At 38.0% G+C, this 27,436-nt stretch overlaps 1 protein-coding gene and 1 pseudogene across 2 annotated transcripts; both read right to left on the reverse strand.

Annotated features, from left to right (window-relative positions):
- LOC127446102 (sodium- and chloride-dependent GABA transporter 2-like) overlaps positions 1–27,436 on the reverse strand; it is a 498,776-nt pseudogene that overhangs the window by 206,495 nt on the left and 264,845 nt on the right.
- LOC127446088 (eukaryotic translation initiation factor 4E transporter-like) lies at positions 12–27,124 on the reverse strand. Of its 2 annotated transcripts, XM_051706740.1 has the most exons (20): positions 27,039–27,124; positions 26,471–26,549; positions 25,905–26,038; positions 25,708–25,781; positions 25,299–25,426; positions 24,948–25,216; positions 24,610–24,808; positions 23,517–23,668; positions 22,485–22,623; positions 22,197–22,373; positions 15,087–15,361; positions 14,532–14,597; positions 10,483–10,603; positions 7,986–8,059; positions 7,641–7,774; positions 6,075–6,150; positions 5,733–5,862; positions 4,553–4,885; positions 4,277–4,453; positions 12–1,178 (listed from the first exon to the last, which is right to left on the reverse strand). In XM_051706740.1, the coding sequence occupies exons 3-20, from the start codon at positions 25,977–25,979 to the stop codon at positions 982–984; spliced, it is 2,796 nt and encodes a 931-aa protein (XP_051562700.1). In that variant the 5' UTR covers positions 25,980–26,038; positions 26,471–26,549; positions 27,039–27,124; the 3' UTR covers positions 12–981. The 2 variants fall into 2 exon arrangements, with proteins under 2 accessions (XP_051562700.1, XP_051562699.1); XM_051706739.1 differs by having other exon boundaries at positions 26,471–27,104.

The following is a 27,436-nucleotide window of genomic DNA, read 5'->3' on the forward strand; positions in this document are numbered from 1 at the left end:
CAGAAAGTTCATTTCATGTGAATGATTTTTATTGAATTTTTAATATTTATTAACTCTAATTGTGCTTCTTAAATTAATAGCACATTACTTAATTGACAACTCCTGCCACCCTAAAACAAATGTGATTCAGAGCAGTGCTTCTCATATAGTGACTAAGAAGAGGGAGGATGGGGGAGTGTTTTTTTATATATATATATATATATATATATATATATATATATATATATATATATATGTATATATATATATATGTAAAGAAGGGAAAAAAAAAGCAAAAAGGCACAACTAGTATTCTCTGCTTAGGGTGCAAGAGTGTCCCCGGGCCCTGTTCTTGCAAAACATTTTGGCTTCAACGCTCCAGCAAAAGTTGAGGGCATGTATCTCTGGATCAGGGCTGCATTCAAAATCGCTACACATGCGAACATCTCCATTCCAAGAAATCAGCAATCAGCAATCAGCAGTCCCACCCTTTCCCAACCAGATCAAACTCAGATGGGAAACACAGAACATTGTGCAGACATCGTGACTCGACAAAGAAAAAAGAAACAGTACCACCATTCTTTGCCTTAAAGCAGGATAACCTTCCCCACAAAGACTGATAAAGAAAAAAAAAAAATCAATTGTATGTACATAGTGGGAAAAAAAATCCATTCCCATAGTCTGTACAATGCAGGCTTATACATTTACTTTCTTTACTGCAAAACTCAAGTCACTAACAAAATACAAAAGGAAAACTGAGAAACTACATTACTTTGTGACAAAAGCGGCAGGAAAAAAAAACTAATCCCTTCCCTTTTTCCTTAACATTTAGGCCTTCTCAAAAATAAGCAACTGCAAGGTTTCAGACAGAGCACAGAAAAATAGACAGGGCTCTGTCATCTGTACATAAATGTCAGAAATCAAAGTTCACATCTCTCCAACTAGAGGACAGTGGGGAAGGGATGTCTTGCTTTACTCCCGCTGAACGGTCACAGGAAGTCATCACTGGCGGAACTCAAGCTCGTCAACACTGATTACTTTAGTAGAAGGCATGGAAGGGAGGGGCTGTTGAAGCACATCAGAGCCAAACCACTTGGCCAAGCCCAGAGGAGGGCTACCCCCTCTTCGCTGGGAATGGTTTGTCCGATGTGGACCGTGGCTTTGTGACTGAGGGCCTCCTGAAAGACCTACATGCAAGTCTGTTGAAAAAGCAAAAAAAAAAAAAAGCAAAAAAAAAAAAAAAGTTACTTCTTGCTAAGACACACAAATATAAAAACAACATATGAACAAGTTTAAAAGCCCAAGGCCACACCAATACATTTTCGCTTGAAAACGCATAAAATTGCTAAGTTTTGGCCTTCCGTCCACACCGAGACAGCATTTTTGTCCAGCGAAAACAGAGCTTTTCAAAAAGGCTCTCCCAAGTTTCAGACCATACATGGAAATTATTTAGGGCTTTTTTTTTTGCATGCGCAATAAGGGGATTTACATGTTTTTAGACGTTTCAGTGTGGCCCAGCAACTTTTGAAAAATGTTTGAAAACAGCAATGTGGATGGATTGTGTTTAGAAAATGAAAAACGCTGTTTTCAAATTTATCTGGATGAATGTGGACTTAGCCCAAGATGGATATATTAGTCAGGCCTATTAATATTTGTCACATTCAGCCGATAACCAAATCGCTTAGACATTCAATGAAAGTGACAGCTGTTTAAGTTTCAAAATCCACCAACAGCCTGATCAATGAAGATGATTTTTAAATACTTCAATGAATCTAGTGCCAGTAAATGGCTTAAAATGTTATTTCATTAATTTTGTGTTCATCTCATTAGTTGTTGTATTATATCTGCCATTGGCCACCCTAATCTTTTTCACACAGTTTGTCATAATTTGTCTTTTGTTGAAAAGTTCTTTAAAGTCAATATTTCATAAGGTCATTATTTTTGTTGACAAATTATGTTATTTGACAATAATGTTCAAAATTACGAACATATCAAACCGTAACGAACGAAACAATACTCAATTAAAAAAAAAAAAAAAAAAAAACCTGTAAACTACTTGCAATTATTTAAACACATACAACACAGATTAATATGCAAGATTAAACAGGACAAAACAGTCAACTGAAAACCTGAGCTCCTGAAATAGCATAACATTTATATACTTATGTACTTGTTACTTTTTAGAAGTTACTCTGTTGTGAATTCCTCCATCAAGGATATTGTGTTATGTGTCAAGTGTTAAGGAAATGGCATATTCACACATTCTAAACTTGAACCAAGATTGTGCTCTGGATATAGCTGATAAATCTCACATATGGGATGCGTGAGTTAATTAACCTGTTAGTTAAGTTCACTGATTATTTGAATCAATTCTTTAAAACCATTCTTAAAAAAAATAATTTAAAAAAGCAGTTTTGACTGTCATGATGCATCTTTTTCGTCTCATCATAAGCCCTATTTGGACAGGATTCGTTTTTGAAACAACAGTTTCGGCTATTTGCTCTCCTTGTTAAATTTTATTTTCATATTTTTGTTTCGTCCGATGATAAAATCAATATCCAAATTGAAAGGCATGCACCAGGCAGAAGATTGGCACATAAGTATGATCTTAATGGTAGTTCATGTAGGGAAAAATACATGAGAATCGTCACTATCAGGAAATCTAATCCCATCCAAATGCGAATGTCTGTGATTGCTGATACTGAATTTTCACAACACTTCATGTATTTGGACCTACATGAACTACCATCAAGATCATACTTATGTGCCTGGTGCACGCCTTTCAATTTGGATATAGATTTTAACATCGGATGAAGAAAAAAAAAAAAAAAACGAAAATAAAATTAACAAGGACAGCAAACAGCGGAAACTGTAATATCTAGTAAGATACTCACCTTAATTTCTCCGCTCAATTCCGTAATGTAATAATTACATAATTCACAGATAAGCATTGTTTATTTCATTGGGTTTATTATGAGCAGCCACTTCTATAAACTCATGCAAATTTTATTTTAATAGGCTTTTTTTTTTTTTTTTTTTTTTTTAAAAGAGTATTTTATAATGTATAATTAATAAATTACAATTAAATCAATAAATTAAAAATGATAAGAACATTTTAAAATTTAATCTTAAGTTTAAAAGATACGTTAATTTTAGCACCTAAAATTGTGTGTTCAACCTTCTGTAACGCCAACATCTAGAAAACAGACACTCCCACCTCTGTAATAAACAGATCTTTAGTCCCGTCCAACTCAGTACATTAAATCTTAGACATCGGGTGATACTAACTGTAACTCAGACATCGTTTAGAAAACTAATCCCATCCGAATAGGGCTTTAGTCAACAAACATTTGTCAGTAGTTTAGTACACAAGATTAACACTGCTCTATACACCGATCAGCCACAACATTAAAACCACCTGCCTGATATTGTGTAGGTCCCCCTCATGCTGCCAAAACAATGCCAACCCACATCTCAGAATAACATTCTGAGATGCTATTTTTCTCACCACAATTATACAGAGTAGTTATCAGAGTTACCGTAGACTTTCAGTTCAAACCAGTCTGGCCATTCTCTGTTGAGCTCTCTCATCAACAAGGCATTTCCATCTGCAGAACTGCCGCTCAGTTTACACCATTCGGAGTAAATTCTAGAGAATGCTGTGCATGAAAATCCCAAGAGATCAGCAGTTACAGAAAAACTCAAACCAGCCCATCTGGCACCAACAATCATGCCACGGTGTAAATCACTGAGATAACATTTTTTTCCCCATTCTGATGGTTGATGTGAACATTAACTGCAGCTCCTGACCTGTACCTGCATGATTTTATGCACTGCTGCAACAAGATTGGTTGATTAGATAATCGCATGGATGATTGTTGGTGCCAGATGGGCTGGTTTGAGTATTTCTGTAACTGCTGATCTCCTGGGATTTTCACACACAACAGTCTCTAGAATTTACTCTGAATGGTGCCAAAAACAACAACAAAAAAAACATCCAGTGAGCGCCAGTTCTGTGGACGAAAATGCCTTGTTGATGAGGTCAGAGAATGGCCTGAGTGGTTCGAACTTAAAGTCTATGGTAACTCAGATAACCGCTCTGTACAACTGTGGTGAGAAGAACAGCATCTCAGAATGCTATTCTGAGATTCCGGTTTGGCGCTGTTTTGGCGGCACGAGGGGGACCTACACAATATTAGGCAGGTGGTTTTAATGTTGTGGCTGATCAGAAAAATCCAAATTGATCGACTACTACTTAAAACCAGTTGTCATTTTAAAACACGGGTGCTGTACTTACCGGGTCTCTGCTGTTGTTGAAGCTGTTGCTGCATGACTGCTAACTGCATGTGTGGTCCAGCAGCTTTAGGGGCCATTAGCGGATGCACTGTAGGACCAAGTGGATACAGAGGCTGCCCCATGAGGGCTGGCGAAAGACTCTGCAGCTGAGACAGGTCTACAGCCTGAGGGAACATGCCTGTTTATACAAAGACCAACAAAAAAAACTTCAATTTAACATTTCTGTAAAAAATAAGCCAGACATAAGGAGATATGAATCACAAAACAAATCACAAACCTGTCTGTAACAACGTGGGCCCAAGCTGCTGAGGCTGGATGCCCTGAGCCAGCATCCTCTGCATCACGCTGGGGTGAAGCTGTGGAGGTCTGACCAAGGGGACATGGGGAAGCAGAGGGACTGGATACATCTGGGGTCTGGGGAAGGGAGAAGAGGGCCCAGGGGAAAGCATGGTGGGAGTGTGATGGCCAGTTGTGGAATGAGGTCTGGGTCGGTCTGGGTCTTTGTGACGATTGTGAGCTGGGACTGGGGTGGAGCACACCTTTACCCCACCAGTCTGAGGACCACTGGTGTCCACATCTTCCAGAAAGGAACTGGGTGATGCAAGCCCATCTGTAAGGAAAGAGGGAGAGTTACAAATATATAAATTAAATAAAAATAAATAAAGACAGCACTATGATTAATTTGACATACTCTGGTCTCTTGTGATATGTTCACATCAAAAGTCCAAGTATCCAATTACATTTTCTGCTCAAATTCAATTGTGGTGAGGCTTTTCATATGATCTTTTAAATAAGGCCCTTATCAGACACTAGGGAAACAGGAAATGCTCCTAAACTGACCCATATGGGGCCTAAAATGAGGCCCAAAAATGTCAGACTTAAAGGGATAGTTCACCCAAAAATGTATTCGAAAAAGCAGATAAATGCAGCATGAAAGTAATCCATACGACTCCAGTGGTTAAATCCATGTCTTCAAAAGCTATATGATAGGTGTGGGTAAGAAACCGCTCAATTTAATTCCTTTTTTACCTTAAAATCTCCACTTCACTTTCAGATGTGAAAGTGAAACTGAACAGGTGCCAAATGTGACTGAATGATTTATAAGAAAAAAAATTAAAACAAAATAAAGACACAAATATTGATTGAACACCCAAAATTATATCACTTTTGAAATTATGGATTTAACCACTGGATTACTTTTATGCTGCTTTTTTTAAACCTTCAGATTTCTGGCCACCATTCACTTGCATCGAAAGGACCAACAGCTGAAATATTCTTCTAAAAATCTTAATTTGTGTTCGGCAAAAGAAAGTCATTCACATCTAGGATGGCATGAGGGTATGTAAATGAGACTATTTTCATTTTTGGGTGAACTATCCCTTTAATGCGATTGATGTTCACATTGTCAAATGTCACATGTGGGGAACTGCAGGGAACATAATGTGGGTGTATTATACCCTCATGCGAGTTATGAGAGTTCACAGTTTCTTCTTTGCTCCCTGGTCTGCTTCCAGTATCATCTCGACTTTTCTCTTTTGACTCGTACATCTTCTTGATCACAGAGGTGGGAGTGAAGGATGGAGACAACTGCAGCAGAAAAAAAAAAAACCTTAAATGAAAGCAAAAGTCTAGAGAGGTTTTTGGTCTATAGAGGGACATTTTTTGACAACTTACAAGCATGTTAAATGGCTGACAACCACATAAGTTACTAACACAGGAATACAACAAATGACACCATATGAGGACAAGTATTCAGAGAAATAGGTAAAGATGGCTCAGTTGCCATAGATTTGACTGACCACACTAGTAACTGCATTGCCAGGTGAGCTCCGTCCAGGCAGGTGAGGCCCAGGAGAATGGTTCATCCGAGGTTGTCTACAAAACATAAGAATAAGATGCTTGCCACTGCACACACTATTCTTAGCCACCTGCCAATTCATTACACTTTTAAATTGAAGGGTGGGATTATACAATTACATTTGTTCAGTGTTCAATTTAGTCAGTCCCTCCAGGATTTTGCGATCCTGCAAGAGTCGCAAGAATTCTTGCAAATTCAACCAATTTCTGCATTATTTGCAGCAGCTTGCAATTTTTTATAATTTCCACAAATTTTCTGCAAAAAAAGTAAAATCTGAGGGAATCCTATTGCTTTCATGTTTGACAGCGGCAAAATACATGTTTGAAAAACTTGACGCAGTCGCAACATATCCAAATGCACAGCTGCTATTGAATAATCTCCATAGTAACATTGTAAGCGTCTCCTCCACGTTGTGCGTTCACTATCAAAATCCTTGTCTAAACTTTTGCAGGATCGCAGACAGCACACATGCCATTTACATCACAGCTAGCGTTTAATCTTCACCCTGCATGCTGAAAATGAGACACACAAACCTGGAGTTCATACAAAGAATCCCTAACATTCACTTAAAATCCCCATTAGTTGTGTAGTAAAATGTGATTTGAATTATTAATACAGTATGCTACGAATCTGAAAAGAGCAATATGCTTATATGCTGATAAATGTTCATAAATGTTTTTTACTAAAATAAAAAAGGTCACATATATACAACATTTCAAAATATGACAAATTGCCATTCATAAAATTTGAAACATTTGTGGAATTTAAATTTGTACATAAATGCTCAAATATATGAACTCTAATTGTATTTGTTTGTAAATGGCCATATATCAGGATTTTAATATTAGATGTAATAATTGCAACAGGCCCAATTATTGAATCCTTATTTGTGTTTTTAGTTTACAGATTTATTGCACGTCTATTTTAAACTTAGTTTTCTTGCATTGTCTAAGGCAGAACATTTTAATACAAAAATAATTAAGGGTCTTCCAACACCCACAGGTTTCACCTAAATGTATGCTATTTTTGTGTAATTCTGTTTTTTGTTTTGCTTGCTAACCGCATAGAAAGTTATTGTGCACTAAAATATTTACATGTAATTGCATATACAATATAATTAACAATTACAGAGGTATATAATGATGAATAAGGATGTTTTCACTGCAAAACAACAACAAAAATAACCAAAAATTTCATCACAATTTGAGAAAAGCCACAGCAAATTCAGTCATTTTGGGCAGCAAAAAAAAAAAAAAAAAAGGCACGAAATCCTGTTGGGACTGTTTAGAGAATATTTATAGTCATCTTAAATGCAGAGGCAGAATGCAGTCAAGTAGCACTTTTTTAATTTGGAGTCCTTTAAAAAGGTCTGATAAGATCAAATGACTTTGGATTTGATGAGAACTAGCAGTATTGCTCAATGAATCAAGAGGCTAATAAAATCACTAGCAAAGCATTGGCACAAACCAGCCTGTGACCTGCTATGGTCTTGGATTATCGAAAATACCTGTTGCGATAGGCCTTATCATGAGCCTGTTTGTTGTTGCTTTGTTGGTACTGTGGCCGATTATGTACTGCCAGATCCTGCTGGAACAGAGCTTCCAGACTGGTCTGGTCCACTCCCATAGGCAAAGCTCTCATCTAAAAACAAGGAACGTCAAATAGTAAGTTGAAATTGTTAAAATCGACGATATGAACAATATGACAATCGACAAAGGCGGACAATAGAGCCTAACAAACTGTAATGAACCTGGAACATCCCTTTAAAGTGTATGAAACGAGAAGTGGAAATGTACAATATTACTACTTATTACTCTTTAAAGCATCTCTACAGAATAGAAATCTTTCTAACCTGCTGTGATATGATCCTGGCTCGATGCATGTCTGGAATTTGATCCAACACCGTCTGAGGTCCAGCATGGAACCCTGAGATGCAACAGTGCCAACATAAGATGAGTGAGAGAAGCTATGGCATGTAATAAAGACTACAAGCACCTTAAAAACCCTTAAAGCTGCTCTATGTAACATTTTTTGATTAAAAAATGAACAAATTGCCATTATTGATTAAGTACATAAACAATCAGTGTTCAAAACATTGTCCTTACCTTACTCAGCTTAATTTCGGTAAGCCTATAAAAAAATAGTTTGTATTTTGAGCTGTCGGGTCGGATTTGGCGTGAAATCGCTGGATTATGTCGTTCCTCTTTGCGTCATGATGTCATGTCCGTAAACACAGGAAAGTAGTACCGCCTCTCACGTGTTCTGGCTGAGGACGCTGTTCAGTTCAGTCAGTCACAATCACACAGTTCAGGATGACACTGCTGCAGTCTGGATGGATGTTTATCTGTTATCCGTTTGGCAAAGTTGTTTACCTACTATAATGCTTGGAATTGGATACAGTATGTTGTCTGGTAGGGTTGTCATGCTTTTATGAATCGAACATTACCAGTGTGTTTACCGATTGCAATCCATTGTCAGGGGAAGTTACTGTGCATGTTTACCAATACATATGACTTCTGAAATTGACTTCTTGTAGGATACATATTATTTTCATGTTTAATAAAGTATATTTTATCCCCATTACTGCTTGTTTTATGTTTTTAGTTTACAGTGTTATTAGGCCTACAGTTTCACTTTATCAACTGCCGTGTTAATTTTTACATTTTAGTCACAGTTTTAGTCTTTTGACGAAAATGAAATGGAGTATTTTTAAAGGACATTGTCACTTTCATGAATTTTAGTCAGTTTTACGCTGAAAAAGACAGTTCTAGTCAACGGAATAATATATTTTACTTGTTGACATGCAAAATGGATAGTGTCAAAATGTAACAAACCAAACTTAAATATTTAGAAAAAATGAACATTTTCTAATGTAAACATGTATCAAACATACAGTATAAATGTACATAGGCCTTCTGTTCTTGTTGTGAAAAACCTGAGCTCCAGAAATAATAATGTATAGACGGAAGTATTAAGCTACTTTTAAGTAGTTAGCCTACTGTACTCAGAATTCTTTATGCTTTTCATTTTCCGTGAAAGGACACATTGTTTATAGAAACTGCAAATTCACAACGCAAGTTACGCAACGAAAATGACTAGTGTCATTTAGTTCAAGTTAATTCGTTTCGTTGTGCAGATGTAAGTTGTTCCATAAATGTTGTGGCTATTGATTAATCTCATGTACAGATAGGATGTGTTTGAATGAGGTATTTACCCCATTTTAAAGCAGTTCATTTCGCCAGTGTTAGCGCGTTCAACTCGCGCAGTTTAATTGGAGAAATGAAAGAACACACTGGATTAATGGATTAGATGAAACCATATCTAATATCTTCTATTTATAGATTATCAAGACATTGTTTCTTCGGTTTATATCTTGCACTATTAATATCCTGCAGTATAATTTATCGTCATATTTTTGTCAACAATATGCTTAAATAAAATAATTGAATTATCTTCATGTGCCTTTTTTGTCTCATCTTCATTATTGTTGACGAAATCATAAAACTTTTAGTCAATGAATGTTTTCGTCAGTGATTTCGTTGACGAGATTATGTAAAAATAATGAAGTCTTACATTGAACTCGAATCAGCAGTATCACGAGTTTCACTTATTCAATTATAAGTATAATACAAACATTAAGTGTCAATAAAATGCTTGAAAAATCATATAAAAATATACTGGTAACTGGTGGCAAGTCCCCTGTTCTCTATGTAAAAGTGCTTTGAGTGTAGTGCCAGTGTACAATTCATTCATTCAAAATATGCAAATAAGAATGTTGTTTATCTTCAAAGCATGTAATATTTCATTTTTAAATGTTTAATTGTATAACAATAGTATCAACATGAAAATAGCACATTATGACTCCGGATCTTGATTTCTCCCAGTCATGATCACACACAGGCGATGTTCAGGTAACCTCAAATCATGAGATTCATCCCCTGAGCAGTGTCAAAACAACGGATGTAGTGTTCTTCTGCAAATTGCTTGCAATTTTAAATTTCAACCACAGATGTCACCAGAGAGCACAAAGTTACATAGTGCAGCTTTAAGACCATTGATCTATGGTAAACCATAGACAGTCTACAGCAGTAGTTCCCAACCCTGTTCATGGAGGCCCCCCCAACACTACACATTTTGGTTATCTCCCTAATCAAACACACCTGATTCAACTCATCAGCTCGTTAGTGGAGACTCCAAGACCTGAATTGGGTGTGTCAGAAATATAAAATGTGCAGAGCTGGTGGGGCGTCCAGGAACAGGGTGGGGAACCACTGGTCTACAGGAACAACCCACAACACACCAGTTTAAATTAAAATAAGTTGAATTCAGCTTTCATATTAGGCTCTCACCTGTTGCAGATGGTATGCCTTGGTATAAATCCTGTACAGGAGCAGTTCGTGGGAAGAGTGGGGGCGAGGCGTGGTGGTGTATGAGGCCAGGAACAGGACCATGAGGGGCAACCATTAATTCCTAAAATGACATGAGCCAGAGAAAATAATTTAGTCCTTTGTTCAGTCAACACTTGTACTTCAGTAGGCCAAAATTTGAAAGCTATAACAGAGGGAAATACTACGATGTGAATAGATTGGTGAATCAGGTGCAATCATTTCTAAAATTGTGCATCCTCGTTTCCTTTCCTTTCCTTGCGTCCTAGCTCTTCCCTTTTAGGAAACGAGGAAAGCTCGTTGCAAGGAAAGGAAACGAAACGAGTATGGAGGATTAGAAGCAAGATGTATTTGTAAAATGGAATGTCCTTGCTCACTCAAGAGTCTTTGCGCAGATTAACTCGGAGCGCGTGCCATTATGTTGTTAAACTTGATTAATATATTCATAATAAATCCTAATAATTCAAGATAAATGGTTGAAGTATGCAATAATTACACTTTAAACCGCAAAGGTAAAATATGAATTAAAACTGTGCCAGATGTAAAGGTGAGAATTTATGTGCGGATCAAGTGTCTACATAAAAGGACTTCCACATAGGATGCACCTGTGCATCCTCGCTCAGACCTCCTTAGGAAGCTTCCCCTGTCCTCGCGGTGCATTTAGAGAATTGATGTGTCCTTATGATGGCAGACTATGATCGATTTGCAGGTCACAGGCTTAAGGACAGAGGAGCGAGGAAACAAGGACGCATCAATTTGGGTATTAAATGGGGTAATGTCACACATTTTTACTTTATTTTCATTGAGGTTCATTTAAAATATTAATGTGTTTGCACAAAAAATAAATTAGTCTTAAAATACCTTTTTCCACCCAGTCTCAGCTCTGTCTGAAACGCTTGATTTTCTGTGCTGTCCCCTTTAAAGATGTTAGCCAATCATAAGTGTATACTGAAGTTTTAGAGTGCAAACACCCGACAACACTAGTGAAACCATTTTTTTCCCAAGAATAAAAGAATGAAAATGTGCAAACGATTTACAAATCCCCTGAAAGCACTCAGTCCAGACAATTATTAATAGCTATAGATCCCAATTTATGCGAAGCACACAAACTACTACAGTTGTTCCGACTGAAATAACAATCGAAAACTGAAGTCGGCATACTGTTGCTCCCAAATACTTATATTTTTAAGCATACAAGATATGATGGTACAATAATGCTATATAAAGTTGAAAATAGTCCAGACTTCAACAAGCTGTGAATGGGAAGGGTTAATAGATCTGTATCCAGCTTTAAATGGAGGGTCAACCAAGGGAAAGGAAGAATCACCCTTGACTGTTTCGCTGCTTGAATACGGAATGTGTGTCCCGACGCGTTCATTTTGGCCAAAATACAGGACATCCTGTCTAATTTGAGATGAGACGACAGCCACTAGCGTATCCTAAATGACGATCTTTCATATCAATAATTTAATCTCACATCAATATTTCCTGAGCAGTTTTGTATTTCTTTGGTAAGTATCCGTAACAAGTACGATCCGCTCCGCACTGGAGTCCTGATCATGGTTTATTTTGAGATTTAAAAAAAAAAAAAAAAAAAAAAAGGCTGACTACACAATTCCTTAAATATCTAACGAACACAGATAGAAACAGTATTAAAATGTATTACTCATCAGAATTACCAGTGTCCAATATTGCTGGCACTGCTCCATCTTCCAATATAAGTTTCTTCGCAAAGTCTGAATCATAATAGTTCTCACAAGAATACTTAAACATAATCCCACATTGATCGATAATGAACTTTATTTAAAAAAATAAGTTTCAACCACTCTCCTAATGTTGTCATCCATTGGAAGGCTATGCAGAGACACTAAATTTCCACAGCCAGGAATGGCACAACATTTTCTAATCTTCAGTGGCAATCTCTTTGTTAGTTAAATAAAAACTACAGCAACACCTCTGGGTGTTTAGGAATGGCTGTACCTGTCCAGCTCTCATTATTCACTTTGACTGCGCAACAGTGGGCAGATCAAAGAGGCAATGATATAAAAGGAGGCGTTGATCTCTTGCTGTGGAGGCAGTCACGCATTTACGAAGGTTCCAAAGTGATATAGGGAAGTCACGAAAGTAGAGAACGAGCAGTTTTTGCAGCCTTGTATCAATAAATGCTCTTTTTGGACTAGGGAAGTTTTGAGTTCTGAAACTTACTGTATGTTTTTAAAGTACAATAATCACTTATGTAAAAAGCTCAAGGACAATTTTCTTTACTCAGGACATGACCTCCTGAAGCAGCGATTCCCTCACACAAAGCTATCAAATGACATTTTTGGAGCTCGAGGTCCTCTGACCCTATTCATTTTCATTGTATGGAAAAAGAACACTCTGGACACTGGGCTAAACCTCTTGTGTTCCATGGAAGAAACTTTTGGAGTGGCATGAGGGTGATTAAATAAGACATTAAATGAATTGTTCCTTTAAGAGCACAAAGGGTAAAGACATTGACAGATCACCTGAAAGTAGGGCCGAAACGATTAGTCGACAATAAAAAAGAAAAAAAATTGTCGACAAACATTTTCATTGTCGAATAGTCGTTTGATCTTAACGTAACATAAGATCATATGAAACTCTAATGATAGCACACAAGAGCAGCACTGCAGCTCGCGCCTGACTGAGGAGAGGAAGAAAACATCTCAGTCCAGACGCACTCTAAACTTTCCAAACAGCTTCAGGTGATGTAGATCGCAAAATATGAGGGAATTATAATGCAAAAATACAAAATAAGTAAATACAGAAGCACTCTTGTTATGGAATAAGCAGAGCCGGAGCTGACGCTCAGCTTAAGCAAAACTTGCGTGATGAGCGTCTTTAAAGGAAACACCCCGGCATTGCATCTTTAATGCAGTTCTATTTAATGCGTTATAGCTTTATTAAAGTAAAAATAAGGAAACTGGCATTTCTCTGTGCGGTCAGCGCCTCTATGAGTTGCGAAGTGTTGCGATCTAAGGGGGAGAGATTGAAACTGCACCCGGCTGAGGTGCACTCTGTTGTGGGGACGCTCATCCCTCAAGAGTATGCGTGCTTAATGCAGCTAGATCATAACACGATGGCAACTTATTGAATCATAATATGTCACTGTGCATTTCTTATTGTGAAGAACATTGGCAAAACGCAGCTTTATTAATAAGAGTTTGTTTTTTTGTGAGTTAAAGATGGACTAAGTGAACAGAAAGGTGAGAGAGGGTAGTCTTTGCCCCATTATACACTACAACAAAATACATTTTTTTATTTGTTTTTGTTTTGGATTGTTTTCCAATATAAATATCTGAGACTCCTTTAAAACAACGTACATTTACTTTAGCAGCTATACTGCAGAAGATTTTTTTTTTTTTTATCTGAGAAATGTTGAATATAATATTAAAAATACAAAGATTTTAAAATATCTAGAAATCCTAATATATATATATATATATATTAAAAAAAATTTAAAAAATGATGCATTCACCTGAGAAGCAGCATATAAGATGTTTAGACTTGCTTTTAGAGAATAGATCTTGAATACAAGTGTATTTTGCCTTTACTGCACTTGCAGAAGTATAACCAAGTGAAAAAAAATACACTTATATTTAAGATACATTCTCTTAAAGCAAGTCTAAATATCTTATGTTACTTCAAGTAAATGTATCTTGTTTTTAGGATTTTTAGACAATTTTAAATGGAAAAAAGACAAAAACACTTAACAATAGGATTTTTTTGTACTGAAATTTTTATAGAATTAACCATAATAAAAAGCATTTTTTCCCTTTAATTTAATGAATGTCATTTAGAGGTATTTTTAAAAGATGATTTTGTCCTCTTTATTGTTAGCAAGCACGTTTAATACAACTTTTTAAGTCGGGGCACAAGCTGAATAGTCGGTTTAGAGCGAATGATTAATCGTTGCAATTATCGCCTGAATAATCGTTCTAATAATCGTTAGATTAGTCGATTATCAAAATAATCGTTAGTTGCAGCCCTACCTGAAAGATGTTTTTCTGTTGAGAGGCAAGTACCTGAGCCTCAGCATCCACCGACTGCTGCTGTAACTGAACACACAGGAGGGAGAAAGCAATCATATTTACAATTGAGGTATAAACCAGACAACAGATGTGTTCAGCTAGTCAAATGTCATGCATACAGACTTCTACATAGTGACATACCAGACATTACCCGATTTAAAAAAAAAAAGTTTGTTGCTAAACATATTCACAAGAGTCAGAACAAGATATGCAAAGTCACGCATTCTTAATGTCCATTTCAGCTCAGCCAATTGCCAAATACAAATTTATGCCCATCACTAATCAAAATGAAGGAGCGCTAACACCCAGACCAACTGCCGAGTAAACAGCACAAGCTTGTGTTGCATGCAAACAAAGCGCCGCTCCATCAGTTTTGCACAGTGCATTAAAGAGTCATACTTGAGCAAAACGCATCATGCTCATTTTAGTCACAAACATGCAGCTTTACCTGAGGCTGACCAGCATGCAAGAAGCCCTTACACAAACATGCGAACATAATCGTGGCAACACACTTACGTTGCTCCCTCTGGCTTTGGGGTGGGTGGGCAGGGTTCCACTTGCCTTCATGCTGCTCACTAACTTATTAAATGCAGACATGTCAGGGTCTCGAGATCGTGGTGCAACCCCAGTTCCACCAGTGAGAGCCTCCTCCAGGTGTTCCGCCATAAAAGGAGTTCCTCCTCCTCCGCTCAGCTGCCTTTGAGGTAGTGATGGAGCCAGTTCAGGCTGAACCTTCAGAGCTTTCAAACCCCCCTCCACTTCCTCCAGAGATAACACCACCCCTGAGTTTGCTATAAGCAGGCAGACAGAAAGAAAGAGACTTAATACCTTTTTGTACAAAGATTCCACAAAAGGACAATTGTCTGTTTCTAAAGGAAAGAGTCTTTAAATGCAGGAGGATTAATTTTAGGGTGAACTTCTGTCATAATTTACTCAATTTTAACATTCCAAACCCACAACTTTTCTTATGCAGAACATGAATATTGCGGTCCGTCTTTTCAACACAATGGCAGTGGATAGTGCCTCACTTTAAAGCTTAAAGACCCAATAATATCATATAAGTAGTCCATGCGATTCGTTCATCAAATTCTAAAATATTACTAATCAGAGTCCTTTCTAGTCTGGATTTTGTCCTTTAAACAGTACTGAGACAATAGTCCTCAATGTTGATATTATCCTTTTAGCAGTTTAGCTATACTTTCGATATTACCTGCAGAAAATACTTATTCCCTGGCCTAGTTGTACCCTGGTTTGCTTCACAACACTGTAGCAGTTTGTTGCATTTCTTTATATATATAATAAAAAAAATTTTAAAAAAAGAATACAAAAAAAAAGTACTCATGCGAGAACTTTAGCATTGTTTTTAGCGCTGAACAATGCAAGTTCTCATGTAAACACGCAAGCTACTGCGAACAAGCTACTCGTAGTGCTAATAAACATGCAATGGACAGCTTTATTTTGACAAAAAAAAAAAAACAACTACATTTTAGGTTGTTTGTAGCCAAAACCTAATGGATGCCTTAAAAGGAACAGATTTTGGGTGAGAATAGACCAAAATGTAACTCCTTTTTCATTATAAATCTTGAAGAGATTGAAGCCTAGAGACTGCAATGGCAAGATGTACAGTAAAAAAGGTTATATTTTGGTCTGTTCTCAACCAAAACCGATTGGATCGCTTTAGAAGACATGGACCAAACCACTGGACATGATGGGCATGACTACTCGAGTACTCGGACGTGGTAACAATGATCGATGTTGATTATGCATGTGACTTTTCACTTAATTCAAAATTCAGTGACAATTACCTGACAACTAAACAAACGTGTCAAAGAGGGAGCTTATTTTTAATTCTGAGATTGATTACGTTGTGATTTTGAGGGGTACATTGTTTGTCAGAGACCTCTCATAGCAACCAAATTGATATACAACGCTGCAATGCTGTTGTTAAGATAATCAAAAGAGTGCAATTAACAGTGTTTTGAACACCTGACTCTGCAAAACGTTTGCTAAACATGTTTTATTATCATCTAAATGCAAGAACTGACTCGTTAATGGATATTATTTAATAAAAGTGAATGTTTGTCACTGACTGTAAACCTCCCTGCCCTGGGTGGCGAAATGTTTGCGTGATGTCAACGCAATGGGAGTTGAAAGTTTCCAAGTTAGAAGTCCGACAGTGTCATTCCGTTGCTCTTTCCCCAGTAGAAAGGTGGAAATTCCAACTCTGAGTTGAATGGAATGCTTCATGAATCATCACAGCAACAACAATACAGAGCATCGCGGCTTTCCCCACAGGAGCGAACACTTGGGGAGACACACACCAGGTGTGTGGCAGTGGACTCAATGCGCAGAAGCAGCGCACACACAGCAGGCGAATGTTAGCTACAGCTAGACAGAGCGCAGCTAAATGGGACAGAATGCAGCGTCTTCAAAACTGAACTTCAAATTAACACGCATATTAAAAACGCAATGGTTATAGCATCGCCTGTAAAGCCAACAGCGATTTGAAAATAGCCGGTTCAGACAGTCACTAAAAAAAAAAAAAAAAACTGGGAGTGCTTACCAAGATTACTATGGTAACCTGAAGGAAGAACAGACAGATGCGCCTTGTGCACATTCTTTCATTGAGTTGTGCAGCGAATCTTCACATAATGACAAAATATGATGCATTATATTTTGATTATGCAATCTTTTGTACATTTTGTAACAGATTATAACAGCCTATAATAACGAATAGACGATACACTGGAACAAGACACAATGCAGCAGCCAAAGACGTTTGTCAGACATGTTATTATATACATGTCATTGCCCCTCGAGTAATTAGTCAGAGTACTCAAGTAGACAAAATGACCAAAATGCCCATCCCTACACTGGAGTCTTACTGATTACTTTTATGCTGCCTAAATGTGCTTTTTGGAGTTTCATAATTTTGGTCACCATTCACTTGCACTGTATGGACCAACAGAGCTGGAATATTCTTCTAAAAATCTTTGTGTTCTGCAGAAGAAAGGGGATGGCACGAGGGTGAGTAAATGAGAGAATGTTCATTTTGGGTAAACTATTCCTTTAATACTTAAAGGGACGCATGCACAAGTCGAATAGAATAACTTATTTGTGTGTGTGTGTGTGTGTGTGTGTGTGTGTGCGCTTTTATATAAGATTTGAAGTGAGTCAATAACAACAACAATTGTTCAAGACAGACTGGGAAAAATATTGTTTTTCCTTTATAGTTCCACTTAAGAAAGTCATACAGGTTTGAAACGACACAAGGTGAGTAAATGACAGAATTTTCATTTTTGGTGAACTAATCCTTTTAAAAAAGGGGCTGAATAAGGGTGTAATGGCATGAGATTTGATTACAGTGTGATAACGGTCACAAAAAGATATCACGGTATTAAGGTGCATTGCCAATAATAATAATAATAATAGTTTATAGTTATAGCTAAATTGACTAAAAAGACATGTTCCCTACTGCAATTCAATTGTAAGCCATACTATCAAAACTTGTTTTGAAATTAAGCCAAAAAATAATAATTTGTAACGATTACTGCCCAGAATAACAGTTCAGATATGCATTTAAGTAATTGGTTGCTTTTGGAATTTAGTTTGATTATAAAAAATACCTACTAAAAAAGTAAACTGATTATGCATTTGCAGTTTACTTATTGGTGTTTTTTCTAGTACCATCTACTTTCTGCTACAGTATAATTTCCTGTATACCTAAAGCACTTTATAAACCCTATTTAGTCCTTCACAAATACAAATTATTGGCATGCCGAGTGACTCCAGCCATGTCTCCTAAGCAACCAAATTGGCCTGGTTGCTAGGGATGGTAGAGTCACATGGGGTAACCGCCTCATGTAATGTAGTTTGCTCTCGATGGGGCGCGCGGTGAGTTGCGTGTGGATGCCACGAAGAATAGCGTGAAGCCTCCACATGCGCTATGTCTAAGCGGTAATGCACTCAACAAGCCACGTGATAAGATGCGCAGATTGACGTCTAAGACGCGGCGGCAACTGAGATTTGTCCTCCGCCACCCAAATTAAGGCGACTCACTACGCCACAATGAGAACTTAGAGCACATTGGGAATTGGGCATTCCATACAAATTATTAGTAGTATTATTAAACACATTGTAGGCCTATGATTGAACTGCACTTATGCAAAATAATGCATAAACAGTCGGCCCATCATAATGTTGCATCAAAGTGCTTAAATTCCTTTGCTGCATGTGACAAACATAACATTAGCTTCCTTATAAACCTAATGTGTCATTACAACTCCTGTAAAACTGTATTGTATCTGTTGTTTTTATGAAAGTGGGTCTTTAAAGGGGTCATGCCATACTCTTAGATTTTAATAACTTCACTGAGGTCCACTGATACATTTTTTTTTGTTTTTTGCACCAAAACAGTCATAATTTAGTAATGATCATTTTCCACCCTGTCTCTGGCTCTCGGTCTGAAACACTTGGTTTTGGCCCAAGTGCCTACTTTAAACTTCAATGTATGCCCACTGTTATGACTGGCTAACATCATCCAGCCCCTCAAATACAGCCCTATTTTAAACTAAATCTGAAGAGAATGAACCAGCTCCACAACATTATAAAACTAAATTTCAGGGTTTACACAATGCACATCCAACACTTTGCATCTGAACATATTAAGCTGTTTACTCAAGCACAACAGCACCATAAACTATCAAACAGTCATGACATTTGAAACATTCATGAATAAAAATGGTTATTTACGTTTAGTGACTGGGTCCAATAGTGTTTGCAATACGTTTTTTGTTTTTTTTTTTCAATTTGGAATGCCTAATTCCCAATATGCTCCAAGTCCTCGTGATGGCGTAGTGACTCACCTCAATCCGAGTGGCGGAGGACAAATCTCAGTTGCCTCCGCGTCCAAGACAGTCAATCCACGCATCTTATCGCGTGGCTTCACGCCATCCATGCACAACTCACCACGCGTCCCACATTACAGCGATCACGAGGTGGTTACCCCGTGTGACTCTACCCTCCCTAGCAACCAGGCCAATTTGGTTGCTTAGGAGACCCAGCTGGAGTCACTCGGCACGCCCTGGGATTCGAACTAGCGAACTCCAGGGGTGGTAGCCAGCGTCTTTACCACTGAGCTACCCAGGCCCCCATTTCAGTAACAGTTATTTTTCAAAACTTGAATTGTATTATCACAATCAATCCACGCTGATATGAGCCGGGGGAAAAATAAAATAAAAAATACGGCAAAACAAAATGCACACACATACAGTATCATCCCGCACTGAGAACAAAAAAAAGCATCAAACCAGTAAAAAACGTCAATCTAGTGCATGTTTACACACACCAACTATTAAAAATATCACAGATGACCGCAAGATCGTTTGTGCTCAAAACAGCAAGATGCAGAGTAGCTGACTGAAAAACCATGTCTTTTAAATGTGGCGCGATATGGCAAAAAATATTATCACGATATTCTTTTTCATATCACTCGATATCAGTATTTATCACGATATACATTCACATTTGTACACTGCAAATTTTTTTGAATTTCCAAGTTGGCAGAAGGAGAAAAAAAAAAAATCCTAAACAGTCAAAATAGTCTATACAAAACTGCATTGGGTTCAGAGACAGCCAAAGCAGTGGTGTCTGAGGGATCTTCTACTAAAATATTACAATATTTTATAGAGTTTCAATCGAGTGCAGTTGGATATGAATGTTAAAAGATGATCTGTTCATTTTGAATTATAAAATGACAGTATTTTTTTTTTTTTTTTTACATTCAAATTATTTTCATATTTCGTTACGTTCAGATACCAAAGTATGGGGGCATAGAAGCCCTTGTGACTGAGGAATGATACTGTATGGGGGTTCAGGGGTATGTCCTGAGAGTGACAAAGACTAGACTACAAACTAGTAATTTTGTCTTTCATCCTTGTCAGAGATAATGACAGAATAATTTCACAAAATTAGAACAGAAATCTATTTGTTTATTATTAAAGGCTTGTAACATGCAGATTAAAACTAAATTTAGAAAGAAAAACATTATGGTCTAAATGTGCTCTGGAGCTACATTAACTTATGTGGTGCCTTATGTTTACTCGAATGCGGGGAAAAGAGGAAACGCGTGAAGAGTGGGACAGGGCATAAATGAAGCATGTTCAGTGCTAGAGAATAATATTCAAGAATACAGCGCAGAAAGATCAGATATGATGTGTAACCAGCACTGTTGTTTTGTCGTGCTTCTCACTAGAGACGATGAGGGCGCAACCGTTGTAATGATAACTTTCAGTCCGGATGGAATCAATCCGGGGTCCGGACCTGGAACCCGGTGACTGGCATAGCAGGGACATTAGCAACCTCATACAGTCTGAGGCTGCGTTTCCACTGATGCGGAAGAAATCCACTCAAAGCCACTCCCAACACTAAGGAACAGCTTGCCCCACACTGCTGTCAATTCTACAATCCACCTTGCAAGTGTGGCGCTCGGCTTCCATAGGAAGGAACTGAAAGCGCTCACTCACCGCACACCAGTGGAAACGTACAATAAGAAAGCCGAACTGCTTGCATTTTTAGCAACACACACCTGATCATCTAGATGTAGAACACAGGCTAAATATAGAAAATTACTCGAAAGCTTATCGATATCGTAGAGTTTATCATGACAGAGATCATTTTATCGCCCAGCCCCAGCACGAGATAAATGAAAATTGTCAAAGACTTCTGTCTACTGCATGTTTATATACAAAAATAATTCAAAATAGTCCAGATAGGTCCCCATTGGTGTTCAGGAACAGTAAGTAGGCCACACCAGATCTGTCTGTCCTGCTCTCTCCGAATACCAAATGAGCCAGTGGGCGGAGCCAAGGGTGCGATGATTTAAAGTAGGCGTTAATGTTGTTGCTGTAGAGGCATTCATGAATTAATGAGCCCCCTAGTGACGTAGGGAAGTCGCGGAAGTAGAGAACGAGGCTTTTTGCAGCTTTGTTTCAATAAATGGTTCTTGCATTGAGGATTAAGTTGAGTTGTGAAATTTACAGTGTTTTTATAGTAGTATGACCTCTTAAGTCAAAATATTAAGGAAATTTGATTCCTCATGACATGACCCCATTAATTTGTACTCTATTTTACTACATACTCTATTTTACTTGCATTCATCTCAAATTCCGTGGGATTACGCTAGGTTTGATGTGTTTCCTGCCTAAGACAACAATTTTCCCACAAACTGGGTAACTAAGAAAAATTGATGATGCACTTTAAACGCTTCGGTGGAGGAAATAAAGGTTTAGGTTCTGGCATGTTTGTGTGCTGTGCTCGCAACATGCATGTTGCCTTTAAAATGGAGTAACAGTTAAATGTAAAATTAGGAAATTGCAATTTAAAGATTTATCACAAAGTTTTTTGGATGCTGTGTAAATGTAGCCAATTCTGTCTTAACTGAACTTTAGATAAAAAAAGTTCATTAAAAAACTTGACTTTATATTCATACAGAACCATAAATGAGATGTCAACGGTATGATGTTTCATAATGTATATAGTTATATCGTGAAACAGTTACATCTCTGGCAGAATAAATCAAAAATAATATTTCCACTATAATATTTCAATTTACAGGATGCTACTCACTGCTCTCCTTTAGGCAAGCCTTATTGACATTTAGGCTGGACAGTAGAGGTTTCAGGTCGATATTGGCTTTATGAAGCAGCTCCATTATGTCAACCTTTTCTTTACGTTCCACTGAAGGGATGGGGGTGAAATATAGGGAGGGGCCCTGATTCAGAGAACCAGTTTGAGGATCAAAACCTGACAAACATACAAAATTAACATACTAATAAGTGTTAAGCAATACGTCACCGCAAGGGGAGCAGTCTTGAAAACTATTCGGGTGAAGTGGATGCAATACTGCTGGGTTACCTGCTAGTCTCTCCAGCTCCTCGTGAGGGGTGGAGCGTAGACTGCTGGAGCGGCTGCCGGAGGGACTCAAGTTACTGGAGAACCAGCGGCTGAATCGGCTGGCTGAGACCGGACCCTCACCGAGAACATCTTCAATCATCTGAAGAGAGTAGAACACCATGTTAGACCACGTCATAGCAGAGAAGCAGAGGAACAGTGATGGGGAGTGAATGACACTTACGTGAGGAGTGTCTGTAGATGGCTTAGCACAATGGGGTGAAAATTGGCATTTTTGGAGAATGTTTGCACTTAAAGGATCCCACACAATCAAAAATTCTGAGGTAAATCTTAAACTCTAAATCACCAAAACATTCATAAGTGTGATTTGAATTTCTTTGCTTCTCTAAACATTTCAGTAGAATTGCCACAACAGTAATACGGACTCGCATCTAAAATAAGTCTGAGTCAGATGGGCATAAATTTGTACTATATTGAGCTTTCTGCATTTAATAAACACCAAAAAAAACAACAAATAGCCTTGATGCCACATAGCCACAAAAACAAAGTTTTCCATTTCCCTAATACCAGAGCCATCAGCAGCAGATATTATGCAAAAATGCTTGCTGAAACATCCAGCAAACACCAACTAATACTTTAATTCATTAAGCAGATGCTGTTGTCCAAAGTGACATACAAATGAAAAATTACACCACAGGCATTTCATCATATGGAGAAATAAAATTAAAAGAGCCATGATTTAAAGTTGCAAAGTTTGCCAGAAAAGTAAAAGCTTGTACAAAGATGAAGTATAATGGAGCATAAGCAAGCAAGAGCAAAATAAATGTAAAGGATTTACTTCCAGTATAGCAAGTGCCTAAAAACAAGTGCCCAGAAAGTGCCAAATAACAACAATATCTGATGGACCAGATATATTTACAACCCAACTCTTAAGAACCTTTGAGCGTTTAGTTGTCCTTTCATTTTCCATGTCGGACAACCCAGATAATTTGTGCCCAGCAACCTTATAAGCATGCAGTGCTCCCCATGTCTTACCGAAGCCAAGCCAGGCATGGTCTTCTCTAGATTAAAGAACTCATTGAAGTCAAATTCTCCAGGGGTTTGCTCAGGAAGAACTTCGGCATGTGGAACCTCTTGATCAGCTCCTGACTCGTGAACTACCTCAGACAGCCCTCCATTACATTCAACTGTAGGTGTAAAAAATAAGCACTACAGTGAATGCATTAACATATACAGTGGCAAGAAAAAGTATGTGAACCCTTTGGAATTGGACTGATGAAACTAAGGTTGAATTGTTTGGGAAGAACACGCAACACTACATATGGCTTAAAAAGACCACTGCATACCAACATGAAAACATCACAATGGTGAAGTACGGTGCAAGGAGCATCATGATATGGAGCTGATTTGCTGCTCTAGGGCCTGGACCACTTGCCATCATCAAGGCAAAGGAAAAATGAATTCCCAAGTTTAACAAGCTATCCTACAGGATAATGTTAAGGTGCCTGTGTGCCAGCTGAAGCTCAAAAAGTGGGTGATGCAACAGGACAATGACCCTATACATGAAAGTAAATCCACTACAGAATGGCTAAAAATAAATCCACCTTTTAGAGTGGGCCAGTCAGAGCCCAGACCTTAACCCTATAAAGATGCTGTGGAATGACCCAAAGAGAGCATTTACACCAGACATCCTAATAATATGGCAGAGCTGAAGCAGTTCTGTAAGAATGAATGGTTCAAAATGTATTTTTAACGTTGTGCATGTCTAATCCACAACTACCGGTAACACTTGGTACAGATTATTGCTGCCAAAGGAGGATCGACAAGTTATTAAATCCAGGGGTTCACTTACATTTCCACAGCACTGTAAATGTTTAATTGGATGTGTTCAATAAAGACATGATTACAATTGTTTGTGTGTTGTTAGCTTAAGCACATTGTTGTTCGTCTATACTTGTGACTTTGATATGCATCACACTTTATGACCAATTAATTAAATCTAGAAAACCAGCAAATTCCAAATGGTTTACATACTTTTTCTTGCCACTGTACATTTGTTTGGCATTTGAGACATCAAAGCAGTTACTTTTGGCATAATAAAAATTGAGTAAATTAGATGGTCACATGCCTTCTTTAACAGACTCCGGCTTCTTTCTCGAGCGTTTGGTCCTCCGTTTGTCATCTTCCAATATCTTATCATCAAAGCCAATGAGCTCAATTGTTTCTGACTGACTAGTGGGTCCACCAGAGAACCACTCAGGCTCCTCTTCTACATACGAGTCATTCCTTCTCCTCTCACTGAACACTCTTTTGTCCCCGAAGTCTCTCTGTAGCAAAACACAAACAGCAGATCACTCACTAAACTTTGCACCTTGAAAAAAAGAAACATTAACAAAAAATAACAAAAAAACAAAAAAATTGGATCAATAGCAAAGAATTTCACTGCATTTAGCCATGGCTCAATACCCTAAATCTCTTGTCCTTAAAGTCACGCTCTCTCTCTCGCTCCTTGTCGACTCGTGGGTCCCTCTCAAATACACGTGATGCCATGATACGGCCACTCCCTATGCGGCGTGAGCCACCCAGACGGAGCGATTCATTTTCTTTGTTCTCCAGAGGGCTGATGGGACGGTGAGGGAGGGCGGTAGGTGCCACTTGACAACCACTACCAAAACTTCGACGCTGCGGACTAAGAACCACCTCCAGATCATCATCTTTTACACGTTCTCGAGGATCTGGGGAAGAAAAGCAAACTTAGGTAAAAGACCTGCAACAAGTTTTTAATAAAGTCAAATACCATTCATTTTGTTCATTTACCTGCAATTCTGCGTTTTAGTGGAACTCTATCCTCTGTATAATCTTTCTTGTATCCTTCGGCTGGACAGTTGTTTTCGGAAGAGGGATATAGTGATGCATGCCATTTTTCAGGATCCCAGACCCCATCACTATCAAGGAGAAAATAATGTTAGCACCTACTGTACAAGGCTTGCTGTATGGACAAATGAAATTTGTACATGTACAACTGTTTAATGAATAATGGCAATCAGCTGCTACATATGCCACTGTGGAAAAATTAGAGCCTTGCTGTATATCCTGATGGCTCCAATGGCAAGGAAACTGAATGTTGAGGTATATGCGAGGAAACACACAATCTTCATGCAAGATAATTTAGTAACAATAGTTTCACAAATCAAACTTGCAACAAACTCCAAATAGAAAAGCTCACCTGTCATATTTCTCTGAAAGACACTCTGGCCTCTCATTGGAAATTGGCAATTCTTTGATTTCCAAAAGCTCTTCCTGTGGAATAAAAGCATTACAATTGGTTTATAATCAGTATGACTTCAACAGGTAAGACTTAAGAGACTTTGAGGCAGCATTCCACACATACAGAAAACGAAACGCTAAAATGTTTGCTCTCACCTTGTTGTATCTATAGGCAGAGGCTACAATCGAGTCCTTCACTATGTCCACCATGCTCTCACCATTTTCGTCCATCTCGACTCAGGTGAGTGGTGAAACTGAAGTGAAGCTCCAATATCAGACACTCTGGGCACCTGTTGATGAGGAACTACAGCATTAGTTCACCTGTGACAGTTATGTAAAGCACCTTTTGCATTAAAGTAGCACAACTGGAACTAAATTATCCAGATCAAAATCAAAGCTACTGTATAAGTGAAATGTGATTACTGGGGAGTTACATATTTCCTAACAAGGCGCATTTAAACCCCTAAAAGACAATGGAAACTTGATGTAAGCAAATAAATTTAAATTTGGAAGGGCTGAATTTTTGGGGATTGATTTAATTAATGATAACGTTTTGAACCTGTGTAATCAGAGTAGCTGTTCAGATAGCAAATAACTAGGCAGACAACAAACTACAGATCGCTGTAGCAGTATGAAGCTACAAACTCACAAAGAAAGCACACGTCTGTATTGTCACCTTCAGAAAAACCCGAGTACGCTTCTAAACATCTTAATGAACTTACCTAATATTTGAAACGGTGTCCCAGCACCTTCTCTCTCCGCTTGGATACCTCAGCTAGCGGCTACCTGTCCTAGACCAAACTACAAGAGATGCTGCAGTCAGTCAAGATTTCAGACAGGTTGCAGTTCCTGCCTAAAACGGTTTAGTCGTCTGCAACATTGACAGAAGACTCAATTATAGCTTGTCAATCCGGATTCAGTCGCTAAATGACAGAGCAGCATTTCATTAGCAAAGTGGCTAAACACAACAAACCGACGCCGAAGATTTACTTCATTTCTTATGGACAAATGGCGCTCCTTGAGCCGTTTCCGCTCTTTAATTCTACTCTGGACACTTTACCCCTTTAGGTTTTATCGTGAAAGCGAAAAATTCCGGGTTTGTTTGTGTTTGTTTCGAGGCTAGTGAGCCAGGTTAGCAGGCTAGGAAACTTATCCTCCCTCATAAAGCTGCACAATGCACATATAAAGCGCGTCACCACACTAAAGCCTAATAATGTAACTGATTCCAGCAAATAACTGGGTTCTAACTTTTATTTAAAACTTATAGTCCGACTGCAACAGCCAGTGTACCTCAGGGTACTTTCTCTAAGCTCTCTTTCGTCTCTGTTCAGTCGCAGAGCGGCGAATTTCTTCAGATCTCTCACTGGTTCTGAGAGAGGCCCCTATCAAGGATTATATAGTGCCTACTATTGCCTTCTTTAAAAATGTAAGAAACCGTCTCTTACTATTTTATACCATTTGAGAAATAATAAACAAGGAAATGTGACAGAGTGGTTATAATTATGTATTTTGCAATATGAGGTTGACTAGAGTCAGTGTAAGATTTTAGAGCAAGAATAAAGTTCAGGCAATCGATGTGGTCACCCACTATAAATAATAGTCACGTGACATTATTTAAAAACGTTCACTAACACATTTGCAAAATAATTATGAAGATACATTCTAGAAAAAAACATTTTAAAAAAAAA

Source organism: Myxocyprinus asiaticus, chromosome 9 (assembly GCF_019703515.2).
Source record: "Myxocyprinus asiaticus isolate MX2 ecotype Aquarium Trade chromosome 9, UBuf_Myxa_2, whole genome shotgun sequence".
NCBI lineage: Eukaryota > Metazoa > Chordata > Actinopteri > Cypriniformes > Catostomidae > Myxocyprinus > Myxocyprinus asiaticus.

Excerpts from the sequence above, each read along its gene's own strand:
- LOC127446088 (XM_051706740.1), bottom strand. The coding sequence starts at position 25,979 with ATGGACGAAAATGGTGAGAGCATGGTGGACATAGTGAAGGACTCGATT. Across the intron at positions 25,782-25,904 it reads CTGCCTATAGATACAACAAG|GAAGAGCTTTTGGAAATCAA; the intron begins GTGAGAGCAAAC and ends TTTATTCCACAG. Across the intron at positions 6,151-7,640 it reads GATAAGGCCTATCGCAACAG|ACAACCTCGGATGAACCATT; the intron begins GTATTTTCGATA and ends TATGTTTTGTAG.